Raw genomic sequence first — 18507 nt, forward strand, 5'->3', positions numbered from 1 at the left:
AGAGAAGGTAGCAGGAAATTAAATAGAAAGAGGAGATGACTGAGAAAGAGGGCAAGTCTAAAAAAGCAACGACTGAAAAGGGAGAAAGAAACAAGCAGGGGAGGTTTTTATACTGTGAAAAAGGATAAGCTCAGAAAAGAAGTAGGAGAAAGCACAAAAGAAGTGGAGAGAGAAAGAGCCCTTTGCTGTGGAGAGGGGCTGCAGAATACAAGAACTTCTTTGATTGGTGAGTAAGTGGTCTCTGGCTCTGACTACATCTGCTGCCTGCGTATCTGCATCCACACATGTAAAATAGTGCCATCTGGCTGCGAGCATTAGACACCTGAGCAGATTCCATATGTGAAATTGATTTTGGGGGGATAATAGTCCATTAAATTAAGTTTAAGTTGGTAAAATGACAGCAGTGCTGCTTGTTTGACATTAAAGAAATGAACTGGAGTAATTTTTGGGATTTCCTTGTTAGTCGGTGAGTAGGAAATTTAAGGAGTTTCCGCCTTAAAGCTGTGGCTGACATGTGTTTTTCAAATGTGGCACCAGAAGTTGTTTAACTCTCTGTGATTGTGTGACAAGTGCCACTCGAGTGTGAGTGTGGAAATGAACCGGCAGGAAGCAAGGTGCTAGCACTTTCAAGGCGTGAACTTCCCACTCAGCATTCTTTACTGAAGGAGGAAAGAAACAAGCCCAAAGTACTTCTGTCTTTAGGAAGTTATTGGGCTAAATGGAAACATGCTATAGCAACATAACTGATTTCATTCAATAAGTAGATGCAAAAACTCACTGACATGAGGCTTTCTTGTCATCTAGTTGTGGATTTTTACAGCCTCATGAAACTTTTTTCAAATATTTTAGTCTTTAAATTATTCAGACTGCTCAGGCAGGTGATATTTTTATTCCTGTGGAAATTTAAAACATTACAGAAATACACTAAATGACTGGAATTCTTCCAAACTCCCATTCAAATGATGTTTCAATAATTCTTAATGTATTAGGAAATGTATGTTTTTTTTCTATTACCGCACAGACTTTAAGGTTACATAATAGGCTGTATCTTGTGACGATACTTAAAAAAACGGTGTAATCAACAGGAGCACTTGTTTGTTTGAAGACAGTTGTTAATAAATTTTTCTTTAGTTGATCTCGTGATGCGTTCCATTTGCCTCGGCCATCTTCCAGAGCAAATGGAATTTCCTAATTGAGTGCATCCTAGTAAAGTGCGGTCAGTGCTCTGTGTGTGGCTCATTCAGCGAGTCACAGATGCACAACAGTAGTGCAGCAGATTGCAAGTTTTACAGTTTCACTCATGTTTACGTGCACTGCTGCCATGTTGGATTGCTGAGTTGGGTTTGGTGGGAGCTTTCCGGTTGACAACTGGTAGCTTGGAAATCCCAGCTTGAAATGGAGCGCACCATTGTCCCAAGGTTAACTCATTGTTTTCACAGCTACTTGTTGCTCCTTGAAAGTGTTACTGGCGTCCTTTAGTTGACAGATTTTTGACACCAGGCTGTGTGTGTTCTGGGTTTTTTGTCCCTCCAGGAGACTCTAGTGAATTAGACGAGATTCATCACTCGGTGCGCCCTTTCGCCCCCCGCCAGAGTGACCTGTCCTACGCTGGGACAACCCCCTCACCACCGGCCATCACGGAGAGCACACAGCAGACACACACTCACCTGAGCCATCCTCCCCCAGAGGATCCGCTGGGACCTCTGCCCGACAACTGGGAGATGGCCTATACCGAGAACGGAGAGGTCTATTTTATAGAGTAAGTACCAAAGGTCGGATTCCAGTAGTGCTTACTCTTAAATCAGATATTATCAGTGTTCACTGTCAATGTGGCTGAATGAAGCTTCCTTTCATTTTGATTAAACTCTGTTTAAAATGGGACATGACTTTATCTAACGTGACACATTTTCTCATGGCTGACTCTCTTTCTGTATTAACCATCGTCTGCACCGTCTAAACCAGATCCAGGTTTCATCTTAATGTGACAGACGTGTGTCGCTGTGGAGAGTACTCGAAGGCTTTAGGAAGCATGAAAGTTTAAAGAATGCAGCGTACATTACCGGCGGCTACATGAAGCATAATTCAGGATACCAAAGAGTTCCTCCTGCATCGCTCCTACAGCCATGAACCTTTAACCAATTTAAAGTCTGCAAGAAATTTATTACAGATTACCTGGTCATCTATGATGCCTTACTCCTTGTTGTTGTTACTTGTCAAACAGATTCTAATAGATTTGAAATTCCTTAATATGAGGCATAAAACTTTAAATATCCACTGTAACTTACTTGCGTTTATATTGTTCTTTTTTTAGGATCCTTCCAGCTGTGTTATTCTTCTCTACACCCATTAAAATGAACAATCATAATGTTCTTTTTTTACTATTATTAACATGGTAAAAGCATTCCAATTTGCTCAGATTTAAATGTTTCCTGTTTATTCTCAGCAATATTGACCAGACTTTCAGGGCTTTCAGTTAATGATCAAGTGCCGTGTGTCACTTTTTCCTTTTTTATAAATCATTCATTCCACCTGTTTCAGGGTCAAATTTCCGACGTCTATTAGCTACCCTCTAATAATTTGTCTTGTCTGGCCTGTCTTGTGTGTTCTGCTTAGCCACAATACAAGGACGACCTCCTGGATAGACCCTCGGTGCCTGGACAAACCTCAGAAACCCCTGGAAGAATCTGAAGATGATGGTACGTGTCTGTCTGTCAATGTTTGTGCAAAATCTTCTGTAAGCTAAAGGAGGTGATATTTTTTCATTTGTTTTGTTCCGTTGTTTAGAGCATGTTTTTCTACACCGCACCCAAAAACTCAGACTCTCATAACACATCTGAGAGGTTCACCCTTTTAGTCTTTAGGTGTCAGTATTGGGTCACAGAAAATGGTGTGCAGTCCACTGGCTGGTGCCACCTTTGCTCTTCTTCCAGCTGTTTCTTGGAGCAACAAGACCTACAACTTCCATTAATTGCCTTCCCCAATTTTGTAGTCTATTGTTACAGTATACAGAAAAAGAAAAGGTCACAAGCTCAACTCCATTATGATGTCAAACCACATTCAGAGATCCAGTCTTTAGTGCCGCCTGATTTTAGTAAACATGGTTTTTCAGAGGTTGTTGCTCTGGTTTTGGTTAAATCTTGCCACCCAGTGTCCAGATGTTGTTATTACAGCCGCCTAACTCACAGATGTTTGTCTTTCTGCTTCAATCCACCCCCCCTGCCTTTGCCTTCCCAACAACAATCCTGTGGCGCTGCTGTGCCGTCCACTCAACTGAGTAGAAGGGGTACATACAGAGGAGCTGGATAATGACCTAGGTAGGAACTTCTCTCATCTTTTTGACATGTATCAGTTAGGTTACTGTGACTTTAATCATTCAGAAATGACACATCATGACATTTGTCTGCCCTTCCATTAGTACGTGGGATTTTTAAATGTGCGTTTGTATGCGGCCTTGAACATAATTGTCACCCACTACACAGCCTTACAAAACACTCCCACATCAGAAGGCCATCATATCAGACATAAGAGGCAAAAAGCTGATCCAGAGAAGATTGTTGTAATGATGGTTTCCTAATGTGCCTGTCTGAGCCAGACAGCTACAGGTCTTTTTGTTCTGATGCCCATCAGCACACTAACTAGCCTCTCAGACAGAGCGGTGAGGCCACCTGTGCAGGATAAATGGTGTCTGGAGATGATGCCCCGCACTGTTATGCACCTGTAATGAATTATTCCATTAGAGGAAATATATCAGAATAATGATTGACATGTTTGGACTTCACTTGGGGGTACACGGTGCAATACAAGGGGGGAAAAATATAAACGCCCACATCTAATACTGTGATGAAAATCTGTATGAATGTAGGATGTTTTCATCACCGTCATTACTGCTTTAGTAAATATATTCTATATTAGCACTGTTTAAAATGGTTAAATGTAATATGAAAGGGTTCAACTACAGAGAAACGGCTTCGATTTAGTCTCTCCAGCTCTTTTTTTCCCGAGCAGCAGAAGGTGTTTCCAGCAAAAAGCAATAAAAGCAGGAAAAAGAGAGCACACCAGATCCAAACAGGTTGATGAGATGCTGCCAAGGAAAACGGAGAATCTATCACGCTTTTATTTCTTTATTTTTAAACCCACTCCAATTGCTAAGCATCAACAGTGCTTAAATCTTCAGGTCAGACAACCCCCCCCAACCCTGTCCACAAGACATCCTCAACTGGATGAACATGCTCAATAATTATCGATCGGCGCCCTCCGATGCAGGTGGGCACAGAAACCGCAATTAAATCCTGCCCCTGAAGGAGACGAGCAGACGAAAGCCTTTTTATGAACGCCGGCACGCATGCCCAAATTCTCACGTACACCCACGTGCGCGAGAAGTGCCTCTCTGTGGCAGACTCTTCCTCCGGAGAAATCAATCACAGCTCTATATCAACAGAATGAGATGCGAACAGTTAAACGCGTAACTCATCACGCTCGTCTCCCCCTCGAAATCACAATATGTTCTAGAAAGTGGGAAGAGGGACACGGGGTGAGAGCAAAACACGGCTTAATGAGCGACGACTTTCCCTTTGTCTTTGCTGTTGTCATCTGTGTTTGCAAACACAGCGAAACCAGGCTTTCAGTAGGTTTGCAGCACAGAACGTCCTCTCTGTGCGCTTATACACACACACACACACACACACACACACACACACACACACACACACACACACACACACACACACACACACACACACACACACACACACACACACACACAGGTGGTCCTCCCGGACTGGAACTAGTGCAGTGTGAAATAACGTGGGTGATTAAAATTTGTGCGTGACGCCAGGCGGGACCGCATTCCATTTAACGTTCCAGTTCAAAACATCTAAATGATAATTTACCGTGCTCGCCTTGCACGTTCACCCTCGCGACATCTCTTTCCCGTAACCTTGCATTTCTTCTTTGCCGCTTGTGCTTTTAGATGCACTTCAGCAGGTGTAGAAAAAGACGGAACCCACAGAAGCCCGAGCCGCTTACACGCACGGAGCTGTTGGCTCTGGTTTCACTTACAAATGATAAATTAATATGTAGACCGCGGCGGCGTGTTTCTGTGTGTCTGCATCTGCAGCTGATTCCACTCCAGCCGAGGTCCTCCTTATTAAAAAGCAGAGGGAAGCTCTCCAAGTTGGATGATTGTAATTACCATCTACTTGCACGCAGGGCAGAGCAGAAATTGGCTGGGGGTAATTCAAATTTTATTTGTCACATACACAGTCATACACAGTACGATATGCAGTGAAATGCTTACACAACTGCTCGTGACCTAAAGGAAAAAAAAAAGGCTATGAATAAGATAGGAAATAAATATGAAAATTAAAAAGGGTAAATTTAACTAGGAAGGAATAAAATAAAATGAAACAACTGTACAACAAAATACACAATACACAGTATAGAAATATATAAGAATGTATGAAGAAATATAAATATATATACAATAATAATAATTATAATGGTAATATGTAGAACTTGTTCGTCACAGGAGAGGATTACCGGACAATCTCTGTTTGTAGCCAATTAGAAGCGTCTGACATTATCTGTGTGGAGAATGGCCAGTAATCAATGCTACTGTAATCAGGCGGGAGAAGTGAATCAGATGGCTCAGTTGAAGATAACAGCTTTGCGCTGCAGCAAGTTTGCACCACTGGATGATTGCACATTGGCATCATATTCATGTCTTTCTATGGTCATCTTTTAAGTTTCACCTTTTCACGTGTTTTAGCGTTCGCACACGTGTCCTTACATCAGTGTGAACAGTGTCCCTTTCAGTTCTACTCAAGCAGGTTTTAATTCTGCCCACAAAGAGACGAATGTGAAGTCAAATCTGCAACAATCTCTACCAGACACTTAGCGATCCATGTGAAAACTAAAGAGCCTTTGTTTAGCCAAGGACAGGTACTTTTCGACCATACCTTTCCAGCGCACTGATTAGAGACGTGTGTTTCTGTGTGATATTCTGTAGAATGTTGTTTTTCTTCTGTATGAGGGGAAAGAAAAGAAGAGAAGTCGTTCATTCAGAAACCAACCAATCATCTCACAGAATTTAGCTTCAATGTATTTTGCACAAAGGTTTCTAAGCCTGGAATTTTCCACCTGCTTCCTGTCATTTATAACTTTAGCTGCCTCTTCTTCATTGCCGTTTTTTCCCTGTATTTCTTCCCACTTCCCGTGCTCCTGTCCACTTCCTTCTCACGATTTCCTTCTCATGTGCCTTTCATCTCTCTACCCCCCTCCCCGCATTCATACATCCACCTGTGCCGATGGGGGTCTTGCTCTGTTCTTATCTGATGGGTGGAAATGTCAGCATTGTGAGGGGGACAGAGGTGAGAACAGCCAGACAGCCTGTGAAGCTGTTGAGCTGCTCTGGCCTCGGAGACTGACTGACGGGCCGATTACAATGGCGTGGCAAAAGGTCTTTCCTGGCTTTGCCACAAATGGCTCAATACACGGCTTCCTGCAAGTCAAGATTTACTTACTTCCTTTGTCTCATTATCTTTTTTTTTTTTCTTTACAGAACTTCCTCCAGGATGGGAGAAAATAGATGATCCAGTGTATGGAGTCTACTATGTTGAGTAAGTGCACAGGCTGACGCCGCAGAAAAATCTAGAAATAGCTCCCAGCTTCTTCTTCGTGTGCATAAATAGAAGTACATCCACACATTTCTTTTTTTCTTTTCTTTCAAGCAACAAAAACTCTTAACCTCACTGCTAATGGAAGACATCACAGCCAGATTCTTGCTTCAGCTATTTCAGTCCTTTTGTGTCCTGGAAAATGTAGGCCATTGTTTGTGTCATTAACATTCGGAAATAAATGAACAAAAATATGCAGCGAGCGTGTTTGTGCGAGCACATATGTGCGTATCTCATATTGTGTGAAGCCCCTGGGCCTCAGCATTAATACAAATATGTTTTATGCTGGGTTTTTTTAGTTTTTCTTTTTTTTTATGTTGTTCAAAGCAGCACCTGTGGGCCCAAGGCTGTGGCATCCCCCCCCCTCTTTGTTTCTGCAATATTTTTTCTAATATACATTATTCACAGTTTCCTTCATTTGCTGTATAATTTGGCACTTTCAGGTTCCATTTTTCAGTGCTAGTTAGGTTAGTAGGAAACCTCCCAGGCTGTAATGTGAAAGATGTTTGTGGTTTCAGCGAAATTAAGCCATCAGCACAAAAGGATTTATTTGATGTGATTTGTAGGCACGGCTGTGTCATGTGCATCTCAAAGAGAGGTTTCTGTGTAAGCGTGGGTGTGTGTGCATTGTGCCACCATGTATTAATCAAAGCTTATCGCCATGTTTCTCCACTCCCCACCCCAATCCCCTCGCCCTTTGTTGACCCTCTCCCGCTCTGCTGTTACCTTATCCTCTTCTCCGTGTCCCTGCTGTGCTCTACTCTCCTGCTGATCTTTACCCCCCCTTACATCTTGTTCTGTATTCTTATGTTCTTTTCATCCACTCCGTCCACCGTCCCAAAGTCATATCAACAGGAAGACCCAGTATGAAAATCCGGTGCTAGAGGCTAAGAAGCGCAGGCAGCTGGAACAGCAGCAGCCTCAGCAGCCTCAGCCCCAGAGCCAGCAGCCACCTGAAGGTGAGCGCTACATCCGAGGTTCGTTCACAAGCCCCCACCAGGGGCGTCATTTTCTTTCTTTCTTATTCATGTGTATAAATGAGTTGCCTGCATGCTCTGCGTGTCTGTCTGTGTGAGTATGAGCCAGTGTGACTTTATCTGCCAATGCCTATTGCTGCTACGGTTTTATTTTTGCTGCCAGCTCCTGCCTTATGATTTGCTAAGTGCCCTCCCATAAAGGCATAACTATTATTTGCGGCTGCACCACGCAGCCTTTTTGAAGTTAATTTCAGTTTTCTGTGCTACCTTTTGATTCTTGTTTGCTTTGGACGAAGGTAAGTTTGGCTCCCACCTGCCTGCTTAAGAGCTGGAGTGGAGACCCTTAATTTTGTGTTACTTAATAAAATGCTGCCAGTTGTAACACTAATAAGAACTCTTCCCAAACACTTCTTCTGAGACAGCTGCCCAAAACCAAGCAACGGGTAGCTCAGTGATGCTCTTGTCCTCCTTTCTTTGCATATTCACAGGACACCCTACAGTGAAATTAATTGCAAATGCAGGTCAACTCAAGAGGGAATTCTCCTATTGCACTCCACATTCTGCTCATTCAGCATAAAACATTAGATTCACCTGCTGATTTTTTTTTTTTTCCCCCCCAATTGAAGGTTGAATCTCTCTGTAAAAGATAAAAAAAAAAAAAAAAAACAATCAGTTTTTCAAACACGTGTTTACTTCATCTATCTGTTATGAATATTATGACAAACTGCAGGCTAGCAAGGTGATTAATCAAAGGTGGTAGGCAGTCAAGAAAAAGGGAATCAGTTGTTTCTGGTTTCCCACACCACAAGTTTTATTGAGAAGAGAGATGCGAAACCATATTAATGCTTGTGTTCATACTGAGCTCAGTAGTGAAACATGAATCTGTAGTGGGTAGAAGGCTTCACATCAATCTTTCATCCACTGTAATTAACACGCTGCACAGTAGTTCTGTCGGCTTCATCGGAGCTGCATTTGCTTTGTTGCAAGCACACAGCACAGCAGGACGTGTTGTCTTAGCCTCAGTTTCGTTCAAGTAGGACAACTTTGCACCTGTCTAGACTCCATCTCGAGAACATGTGCCTCTCGCTGTTGCAGAATGGATCGAAGACTCGACGATGGCAGGGGCTCCGTTGGCTAGCTATGCTGCCAACCACCAGGAGACCTACAGGGACCCTCAGACAGGGCCCGCAGTGCCCAACGCGATGGGACAAAAACGTAAGTTGTCATCCTCAGAGAGCTAAAGCCTGCAACCAAGCGAAATGAGGATTATGCATAACTTTTTTGTTTCCAGGCGGCGTCACCCAGAGCGACTTATTATAAGTTAAACAAAATTCATCTTTTACAGCTTAGTTTGTTTTCCTGTGCCAGCGCCTCAGGCCCTGTTTGAGTTGTCGTGATGGAGGACCAGAACTGAACTGACACTGTAAAGCTGCTCTCTGTATAAATCACATCATGCATTTTTTATAAGTCAAATTGAACTCGCGTGACACGTGCACTAAACAAAATTGCGTCCAGTCTGCATATTTTTACGAAGACACGCTCTGCCGAGTGCCCTTCCATAAATGTCCCTCTGCCTGTGTTTATCGTGGCAACGTGTTGATTCTCAGGAAACCTCTGCTGTGTTGTTCCACATAATGGCCTGATTTCACCCATCATTTAGTGACACACAAACACACACAAATAGAGAGTCTCGCCGTTACAGTGGGTTTCCTTCTCCTGGTTGCCAGTTCCTTTTATACCGGCCTCCCACTAGCAGCTTGTCTAATTAGCACAGCCATGGCAGAGAATTAACTGCCTCACCCTGTCTCTCCCTCTTACTCTCTCTTGCTGCTTTGTCGGCAGCCTTTTCCTTCTCCCTCATCGATCTCTTTATTTTATAGCGCACATTTGTCGTCTCGCTGCCTTTTGTCTGGTCCCGCCCAGCTTTCTGCTTTGGTTTAACTGCTTGGTGCTGTCCATCTTTTTGTCTTACCCCTCCCTCCACACCCCCAGTCTCAAACTCCTGCTAGCTCGACTGTGCCGGCACTCCATATTACTCCATAGAAAGACATCACTTTTGAAATCTTTTAATCTAACACACTTGCTTTTCATGTTCCCCCCGCTTCCTGGTCTGTTCTTACATCTCTAGATCCCTGGTGGATAAAGCCACCCATATCAGCACACAGTTTAGTTACATTTTCCCTAGTCTAGGGGAAAAAAATCCAATTCAAAAGGCACTGAGCATGAAAACACACATGCATGTAGACAATAAAACACAAGGGCACAGACCGACTCCAAGGGTAATGCATTTTTCATTGAATGCGTAAGCTGTAGCACTGCCATAACCTAATGTGGTGCTGCAGGTCACCACACAGACGTTCCTTTAGTCTTCATCATCCTCTCTCTTCTTATTTTCTTCTCTGCCAACATCTCCTCAATCATTTGTGTATCCGAAGTATTGTGCGTTTGGCATGCATCGTGTCCTTTAATAGAGAAGCGGAGCTCAGCCTGTGCCTGTGTATTCATCTGTTTGTTTTTCATTCCTAGTAGAAAAGATAAACTTTATCCTTAATGCCGTATAATTAGATAGCAAAGTCAAGAAAAAGAGAATCGAGTTTAGATGTCGTTGTCGTCGTTTGAGCAGTTGTTCTTTCACAAGATCACTGTCAAATTTTTTTCATATAGATGTGTCTCAGTTAAACCCTCACAACCAGTGTGGAGTGATACAGATGTCTTCTCAGATGAGATTTCAGCAGCTGATTGAAACAAGCCGGAGACATCGCTTATGCGAACACGACGGTCATGTGACCTTCATCTGAAGCAATGTCATTGCTATTCAGGCTACAGATATCTGGTGCGCCTGTTGTGTCTTCAAATGCCAAACCGCCAGTGAAAGCAAACAGCAGCCTGCATATTAGACATTCAAAGAGCTGAAGTGGTGTCATACTATTTTGAAATAAGTTCCTGTCTAAACTGTTTTTGTCCCATCACATCATCACGTTGTAAATTAAAATTATAAGTAATAAATGATCATTATTATCAAAAAGTTAATATGGACTGATTCCAGCGGCGATAACAGTAGATGAGTTCAGATTTAAAGGCTTTGCATGTCTATACTCGGGCTTCTTATTTCCGGTTTTGCTCAATGTTTCACTGAGTTGCATGTGCTGAAGAAAGTCATTCAACCATACTCAGTCTTTTCTATATGAACTTTTAATGTAGTTGCCAAATGGGATCAGTTAAGCCTTCAGTTTGACTTGATGCTTATGATTCTGTTCATTCCCTTTAACTTTTTTTTTTTTTTTATTGTCCCGTTTGGATCTTTGGCCATCAGAATTGTTGTCTTAAGGCCAAGAAAGATGCCAAGCGGATTTATTTTTACCAAGTGGATCATCATGGCCTTGCCATATTGGTCCATTTGATTGACCTTTATTATAATTATGAATTTATTTTATTTTCAGTTGCTACAAACGGGACAGACATTCCCTTTAACCTGATTAATCATTTTATTGTAATAGGTCTGTTTTGACCTGTTTGCACCATGTGAGCAATCGTCAAGCAGTGACAGTTGTCCTTGCCTGTTCAAGACAAACACCAATCAGAGAAGATTTGTTGTGCATTTAATGATACCTGCTGCGATGGTTGCGCAGAGATGGTTTGACACAAGCGAGCAAAGGCTCTTCACTGTAGCAATAATTCTTTACCTGAGGAGGTTTAGTAGCTCCAGGGCTTTGCAAACTGAATCCAACTGCTGCTTAACCCAGTTCTTGAGTATCTGCTGTGGCATCCAATGTGGTGAAAGCTGAGCTATCTGTGTCTGTGTTTTTAGGAGGGAAGCCTTTCTTTACCAGGAACCGATCTGAGCTGAAGGGGACATTCATAAATACCAAACTGAAGAAGAGTCGTAGGGGGTTTGGTTTTACTGTTGTGGGAGGGGATGAGCCAGATGAGTTCCTGCAGATAAAGAGCCTAGTCCTAGATGGCCCTGCCGCCCTTGATGGCAAGATGGAGACTGGTAAGTATCCTGTATTTATTAACAAAGGGTAGCTGCATCAGGTGACCCTGAATTGGATACTCATGGATGGATGTTCTACTTGACAAAAATAAATGGACTTCATTCTTTCTCACCCCTTTTAAGGTGATGTGATTGTGAGTGTTAACGACACCTGTGTGCTCGGCTACACCCATGCTCAAGTTGTGAAGATCTTCCAATCGATTCCAATTGGTTCCATGGTCAACTTGGAGCTGTGCCGTGGCTATCCGTTGCCTTTTGACCCCGACGACCCAAACACCAGCCTGGTTACCTCAGTGGCTATCCTCGACAACAAGGAGCCCATCATCGTTAACGGCCAGGAGCCCTCTAACAGCTACGATTCGCCGTCCAGCCACGGCAGTCAGAACAACAACAATGGTCCAACCAACAGCGGGGTCCCCGTCAACGGCCTCCCCCGACCCCACAGCCCCTCCACAGAGGTGGCTTCTGATACCTCTTCCCAGCATGGCTACCCTAGTGATGTAGTCACCCTGGCCTCATCCATCGCAACGCAGCCAGAGCTCATCACCGTACACATGGAGAAAGGAGACAAGGGCTTCGGATTCACCATTGCTGACAGTCCCGGGGGTGGGGGGCAAAGAGTGAAACAGATCGTGGACTACCCACGCTGCCGCGGTCTCAGGGAGGGCGACATCATCGTGGAGGTGAACAAGAGAAATGTGCAGAGCATGTCCCACAACCAGGTGGTTGACCTGCTCAGCAAGTGTCCCAAAGGCAGTGAGGTCACCATGCTGGTGCAAAGAGGTGAGTGAAGGCTAACTTCTCTTTGCGTTCACTCGCCGTGTCGGTAAATTTGTCATTCGTCTAGTAAATTGTGACAGCAGATGGAGATGAGGAACGTGTTGGGAGCAGGTGTCAAGTAGAAATGCAGCAGTTTCTGAGTTATGTGCCCATATGTTGAAGCAGCGCAAAACAAAAGAAACCTTTCGCATGCATCTGCTTGATGCTGTTGACAGAAAAAAAATAATAGGCTTCTGCCTTACAGGCTGTTCCCGCTCACCGTGCTCTTTTATTGACACACATTTATTTATTCATGCAAATAGAGGGTGGAAGCATACAAGAGATTGCAAAGGAGGAAAGATAGAAGGATAATTACGGTAAGGAAGGAGCCGCAGAGGAAGTTGAAATAACATTTGAGGATGTGGTGTAGTGTAGTGTGAAGAGAGAGCGAGGTGTTTACAGTTATCGGCTCTGACAAGCCAGTTATAGCTGCTTTCCTGAAATGGAAGACAGGCGGAAGTGGAGAAGGAAGACTAAAAGGTTAAATGGGAGAAGTATCGAAAGAGGGATAAACAGAGGAGAGAAATTCAGGTTTAGTTGGTGTTTTGAGGTCAGAGTATGAATATTCTCGCTCCTTTTCAAAAAGAAAAACTCAGTTTCTCTCTGTGTCTCTGTTCATTTGCAGTCTGCTCTGTTTCTTTTTGCTGTGTTTGCTGGGAGAGAGAATGTCTAGTGTGTTTTGGGGTTTTAGTGTAGTCCCACGTTCAAGATCATCACTTTGAAGATGCCACCAATTGTGCCGGCATGCCTTTTATCCACCCACCTGGCTCTCCGCCTCGATATAAGCCCGCGACATTTTGCCCTTAACATAAAAAAATTCGGTGCTAGCCGGTCAACGTTAGTGCTGTGAAAATGGTGCAGCCGCGTGTAAATGCCTGTAATTCGCCGTGCGCCACTCAGCGTTTGTCATGGCTTCTGATTGAAAATCACGGTAGCAGAGGAGCACTAAATGGAAACAAAGCAACTGTGAATAGGATAAAACTGAAATGATTGAATTTCAGTATTTTCCCTCCAATCCCCCCTCAGACACGCAGACCTCCGCCGCTCTAAACGCCCCGTGTGATACAAGTAATTGGACCATTTTCTCTGCCAGACTCTCCTTTTGCTTGCTTTAGGGCTTATTAATTCTAGTTACTAAAAGGTTTTGTGTGTGTCTGTGTACACGCATGCAGTTTATCTCCGTCATAAGGTTAAGTGCTCAGAACTGCCAAGGGAAATTGGTCAGATGAATGGCAGGCAGCTCGCACTGTAATCTCGCATGGAATCTTTTTTCTGTTTCCTCTTTCTGAAGTTGTATCTCAATCTTTTTCTGCCACAGTCTGTTTGTCTGACTTCTCAACAAATGGCTAAACCTTCCAAAAACTATGCAGACCAAACGGCTTCTCTACCCTCCTCTCTGGCTTTTGGTAATGAGTAGCATTTCCTCATCACGCTTGTGTACACAAGCACGTAAAGCGATTCGGCCTCATCTCATCTCAGGCAGGAGCTTAATGGGCTGTCAAGGAAACAGACGTCAGTTTAATTGGGCTTCTGTAAATGCATTGGCTGGCTGCGATCGACACAGACAGACTATGACAGTAGAATGATACTGGAGGAAACACAAGGATGGTATGGATAAAGTATGAGGAGCATTGTAAGCGAACCAACATTACTGAATGCGCTTTATGGTGGCTTTTATTGCACTAGAGTTTTTACAAAAGGGTGGATACAAAAGCAGGAAACTAACACATTTCCTTCAGATTATTATTAGAAAGTGATCCGCTGACTTGATGGCTCCAACATCAGACGTAGAAATAGGACAGCAAAGGTACAAATTAGATTAGTTCTTCACCTTCTTCATCTAAACTTTTTTTTTCCAAATTAAATCAGTCTTTGTGACTTTGGACTGCATTTTATGTTGATTTTCATGTTTCTGCTCCTAAAAGCAAGACATCAGAAATTCTCATGACAATACTCCAGTCATGTTGACATTAGTACTGAGAAATCTCATGTCTTTCCAACAATTGAATTCTGAGAGCTGTGAAGCTATGAAGTCTATGCAAGAATAAAAGTTATCAAAAAAGAAGGAAAGAAAATGTAATGGAAATAAAGCAGACATCCTCAGATGTTTTTTCTGGCCGTGAATCTGAAATCAATATATAATGAGTTTTCATTTAAACAGACAGCAGCCTGCAGAATAAACTCACAAAGACAACTAAAAATACCCGGTGCACAGCAGTGGTTCTCTCCTGGGTGCTAGCTAGTCAAGAATAAACCACATGAAACCCAAAAACTAAATTCCAGCTCTTTTAGGGATACTGGTATGTGAGCATGATGTAGCGCCAATCTAGTAGCGTGATGTGAGGTGTAGCTTGCTTTTGATCATTTTTTTCAATTTTATCAAAGCAAATTCTGACCTTTCCAATACTGGAAGACACAGATTATTGATGTTTATTGTCTTGATAAATAACTTGAGCAATGACACTTTGAAGTTAACAAAATAGTTGACAATTCATTTTCCCTTAATTAATTCTCTGCTGATTCGCTGAATGTTTGCTTTAGCACCATTTTTGATCGCATCTCCAATGTGTTCTCACTGGACAAATCATTTTTTCCTATGGCCTTTTTGTGGCGGGATTGATGAGTAGACTTTGTTTAGATCTTATGGCTGGCTAAATCAGTTTAAGAGAATGAGCGAATACCTGGGTCCCTTTTTCTCCATCAAAGCTTACAGTGTCCCACTGTGTATCCCTTCCTCCCACACGTTTCCCATCCTTTAGAGTCTTTAAGCATGTTTAGGCTGCACATTTTGTGTGTGTGTGTGTGTGTGTGTGTGTGTGTGTGTGTGTGTGTGTGTGTGTGTGTGTGTGTGTGTGTGTGCTGCTGTTCATCATTCGATTGTCATGTGTATTTCTTTTTTTTCTTTTTTTTACATTTACACTCTGGGGAGCACATCATCTAAGGCTCTAGTCATGGTGCCTTAATTACTGTCCTGCTCACACTCTCTTCACTGCTGTCTCAATCAGGATCACTCCACCAGTAGCAGCAAAGCACACTGGCCTCTAATTGGGGTCCTGATGTCAGCTTTGCTTATAATACACATACGTCTTTTCTTTGCTTCCCTCTCTCTCTCTGTGTCTCTCTCCTTCCAACCAAACGCTGCTTGCTTACAGGCATTCACTCAGCCAGTCTCATGATCATGCATCCAATTATAGATTAAAGGCAGAAAGACTCTGGTTCAGCCTTAATTGGTGGAAATCCACCTCTCCTCCGCCCCTCCGTCCCTCCTTTTCCGTTTCTGTTCCCCCACTGCCAGGATGGAGATTCACACCTGCTCGCCCACGTAAAGATGGGAGCCAATCCCTGAGGACTAGCGCACGAAGAAGCGAACTCGTTAAAGCCGCTGCGTGCAACAGTATGCCCCCCCTCTCACTTGCCTCTCTCCCTCATTTAATAGATTTGGAGGAAGAGCTATGGGTCAGCGTGGAGACACTTTAACAGTGCTTCGTAGGTTAAATAGTGGGTTTTAGACACTTGACACTCTGTCATGTACTTCCTATAAGCGCGCAGGAATGATTTATTACCTCAGTCAGGTTTCCTAATCCATTGTGCTTTCATTTGTCTAATTACACTCCTGTAATGGGCTCATTTTCCCCTGCCTGTCTTCTCCTGCCCCCACTGATGCACCAGCATAATTCATTTTGGCCCCTGATGTCTTGCCGTTGCATAGATGCTAATTTCCATTACCCCACTCTCTTTTGTCCATAGGAGTGCATACACCTGTTGTATAGCTCTTTGTCAGTGAAAACTAGTTTCGGTGCAGTTTTTCTGAAACATAGCTTCCTAGCAGCTCCAGCAGCTCGTGTCATTAGTCAGCTCAGGAAAAAAAAAAACGTCTATTTGTCTCAGCATGGATGCAGAGTTGCATTATTTTCTTTCATTTTTTACCTGTTTGAAAATCTAGGCAGGAATGCACGGTAATGCGCGCTGGGCTAGCAGCAAACTGGTCATACCAATGTACATGAAGGGGGAAGGATACGTACCTCTGGATGACAAATTAAAGGAAAAATCAACTTGCATTAAGGGCCTGATTCACTAAGCAGGGCAAATGGGAGCAATGGGAGTGGAAAGTCCTCCGGGTAATCTATTAACACAGTGTAAATTTATAAACACAGGCGCAGCCACTTCAGCTCAATAATAACCTAATGTAGTTTACTAATGGCAGCGCAAATGAGCATAGGGTTGCAAACAAGCAGGCCCGATGAGGGTGTGAGTAATCGACTAACAGCACAGACACAGCTTGTTACTTGTAATCTGACAACATAATGTAAGCGTAGGTTTTACCCACATTTCGCTCAGGAAGCAGCTTGGCAGCACGGGCTAGGGGGAGGCGGAAGAATGGTGGAAACCGGAGGTGTTAATAGAGGAACGACTTAGGAAAACAATACTTTAAACTGGCTCATAAAAAGGGAGTTCTCAACACCACTGTGGTCAAGGTGAATGCTAAAGTGACTGTGTGAACAGTGGAGAAGCCCAGATACAAGGGACAGTTTTGGAAATGTGGAAATCTGTTATACTAATTACAATGAAATAATGAAAATGGTCATTTGAATGTCGTTAAGCTGACAGTTCCATGTATTTCTTGGTAGTTTTTTTCTTTGAGAGGGATTATTAAAGCTCTGCTTGATGTCCTAGTAATAAGAAGAAGGACAAAAATATCATAAGGTTAATAATAAAGGTTTGGATACAGTGGCTTTTGTGACGTTCTTGATTCGGAAGCTTCAACAAATTAAAACTTTCTTCCAACAAATTAAAAACAACATGCCTTGGCTGTTGATATGTTCTGATGGCGCTTTCCTCTGGTATTCCAATTAAATTAACATTAGAGGAGAAAATTCTCTCCCTTCTGCTCTGCGTGCTCTTGTCTCAGTGCCGCCTCCTCCCAGCATCCACAGCAGTTTATGTCCAGAACAAAATAGGTTACTGAATTTCTTATTTTTAAAGCATTAAATAACCACTAATACAGTGTATCAATCAATTCCCCCATTTGGTGTTTTGATGGTGGTGGACAATGCTGTGCAACACGTGTTAAGTCACTCAATGGTATTTAATTGAATTGAGATCAGGTGACTGTAAAAGGTATATCATGTGATTACCAGCATTTGCATCATAGTCTGCAAACTATTCAGTAACCTCCTCGAGCTCTATGGATGAGGACATTGTCATGCTGAAAGACACCTCTTAAACCACTGTGGAAAGGTTTAATTATAGGATAAATCTAATCAGTGAAAACAACTTTGCATTGATTTGCTCCGACCATTTCCTCTAAGGGGACAAAAGGCCTAAAAACAAGCCAGCAAAAAACCCGTAAAGCATAACAGAGCCCATGGAGTCCCTTACCGTAGGGGCAAGGCTTTAGGCTTTTCCTTTAATTAACTGGAGCCGTAGTGGATGAGGGGAGAAGGGGAAAAAAATGGTGGCAGGAACGATGTCAGAGGATCAGAGAGATGATGAAAGAGCAGTGTAGAAACCCCCATGATGCTCTGCTCTCTGTCTTTTCCTCTCTTTCCCTCTACTTCATGACTCATCAATCATCAGTGACACAACAGTCCCTGCTTGGCAATCAGGCCTCTTGCGTCTCTGCTCTCAAAGTGAGATATGGACCCTTTCTCTCCGTAGCAAGCAACGGGTTACAGGAGTGAAACAGCCAAGAGGTTTAAATTATTTCATGTGTCAAAGTATTTGATGAACCCCCTGCTGCCTGTAAAGTTATTTTCTTTTATTTCCTTTGAATAAATGAGGGGCCCAAAGACGTGTCCAAGACTTTAGATTAACTGCATGGCTCCTTGGAAAACTCTATTAGCATTCACTTACAAATCATCCTAGAAACAGCATTCACAAGTCCACTAGAGTTCACTTGGGACCGAGTGATGTAAATTTCCTCATTTGAAAGCGACCACAAGGGTCAGTGAAAACATCCGCGTGCCTGCTAACCAGGTAACGGACGTCAGAGAAGTTACAGGAGATGTGGTGTCTCCAGCATGTCCGGGTCCACAAAAGACTG

At 43.1% G+C, this 18507-nt stretch overlaps 1 protein-coding gene across 29 annotated transcripts in view; it reads left to right on the forward strand.

Annotated features, from left to right (window-relative positions):
• The window catches only part of magi1b (membrane associated guanylate kinase, WW and PDZ domain containing 1b), a 137172-nt gene that overhangs the window by 82918 nt on the left and 35747 nt on the right, over positions 1-18507 (forward strand). For 26 of the 29 annotated variants that reach the window (XM_024802402.2, XM_024802408.2, XM_024802404.2 and 23 more), the window contains exons 5-12: positions 1534-1759; positions 2614-2696; positions 3279-3314; positions 6560-6617; positions 7518-7651; positions 8747-8866; positions 11460-11645; positions 11769-12428. In XM_024802402.2, coding sequence (XP_024658170.2) covers positions 1534-1759; positions 2614-2696; positions 3279-3314; positions 6560-6617; positions 7518-7651; positions 8747-8866; positions 11460-11645; positions 11769-12428 — 1503 coding nt within the window. The remainder of the gene's footprint in view (positions 1-1533; positions 1760-2613; positions 2697-3278; positions 3315-6559; positions 6618-7517; positions 7652-8746; positions 8867-11459; positions 11646-11768; positions 12429-18507) is intronic. The other 3 variants (XM_024802406.2, XM_024802407.2, XM_024802418.2) reach the window with 1 other exon arrangement.

Source organism: Maylandia zebra, linkage group LG5, assembly GCF_041146795.1.
Source record: "Maylandia zebra isolate NMK-2024a linkage group LG5, Mzebra_GT3a, whole genome shotgun sequence".
In the NCBI taxonomy this organism is placed as follows: Eukaryota; Metazoa; Chordata; class Actinopteri; order Cichliformes; family Cichlidae; genus Maylandia; species Maylandia zebra.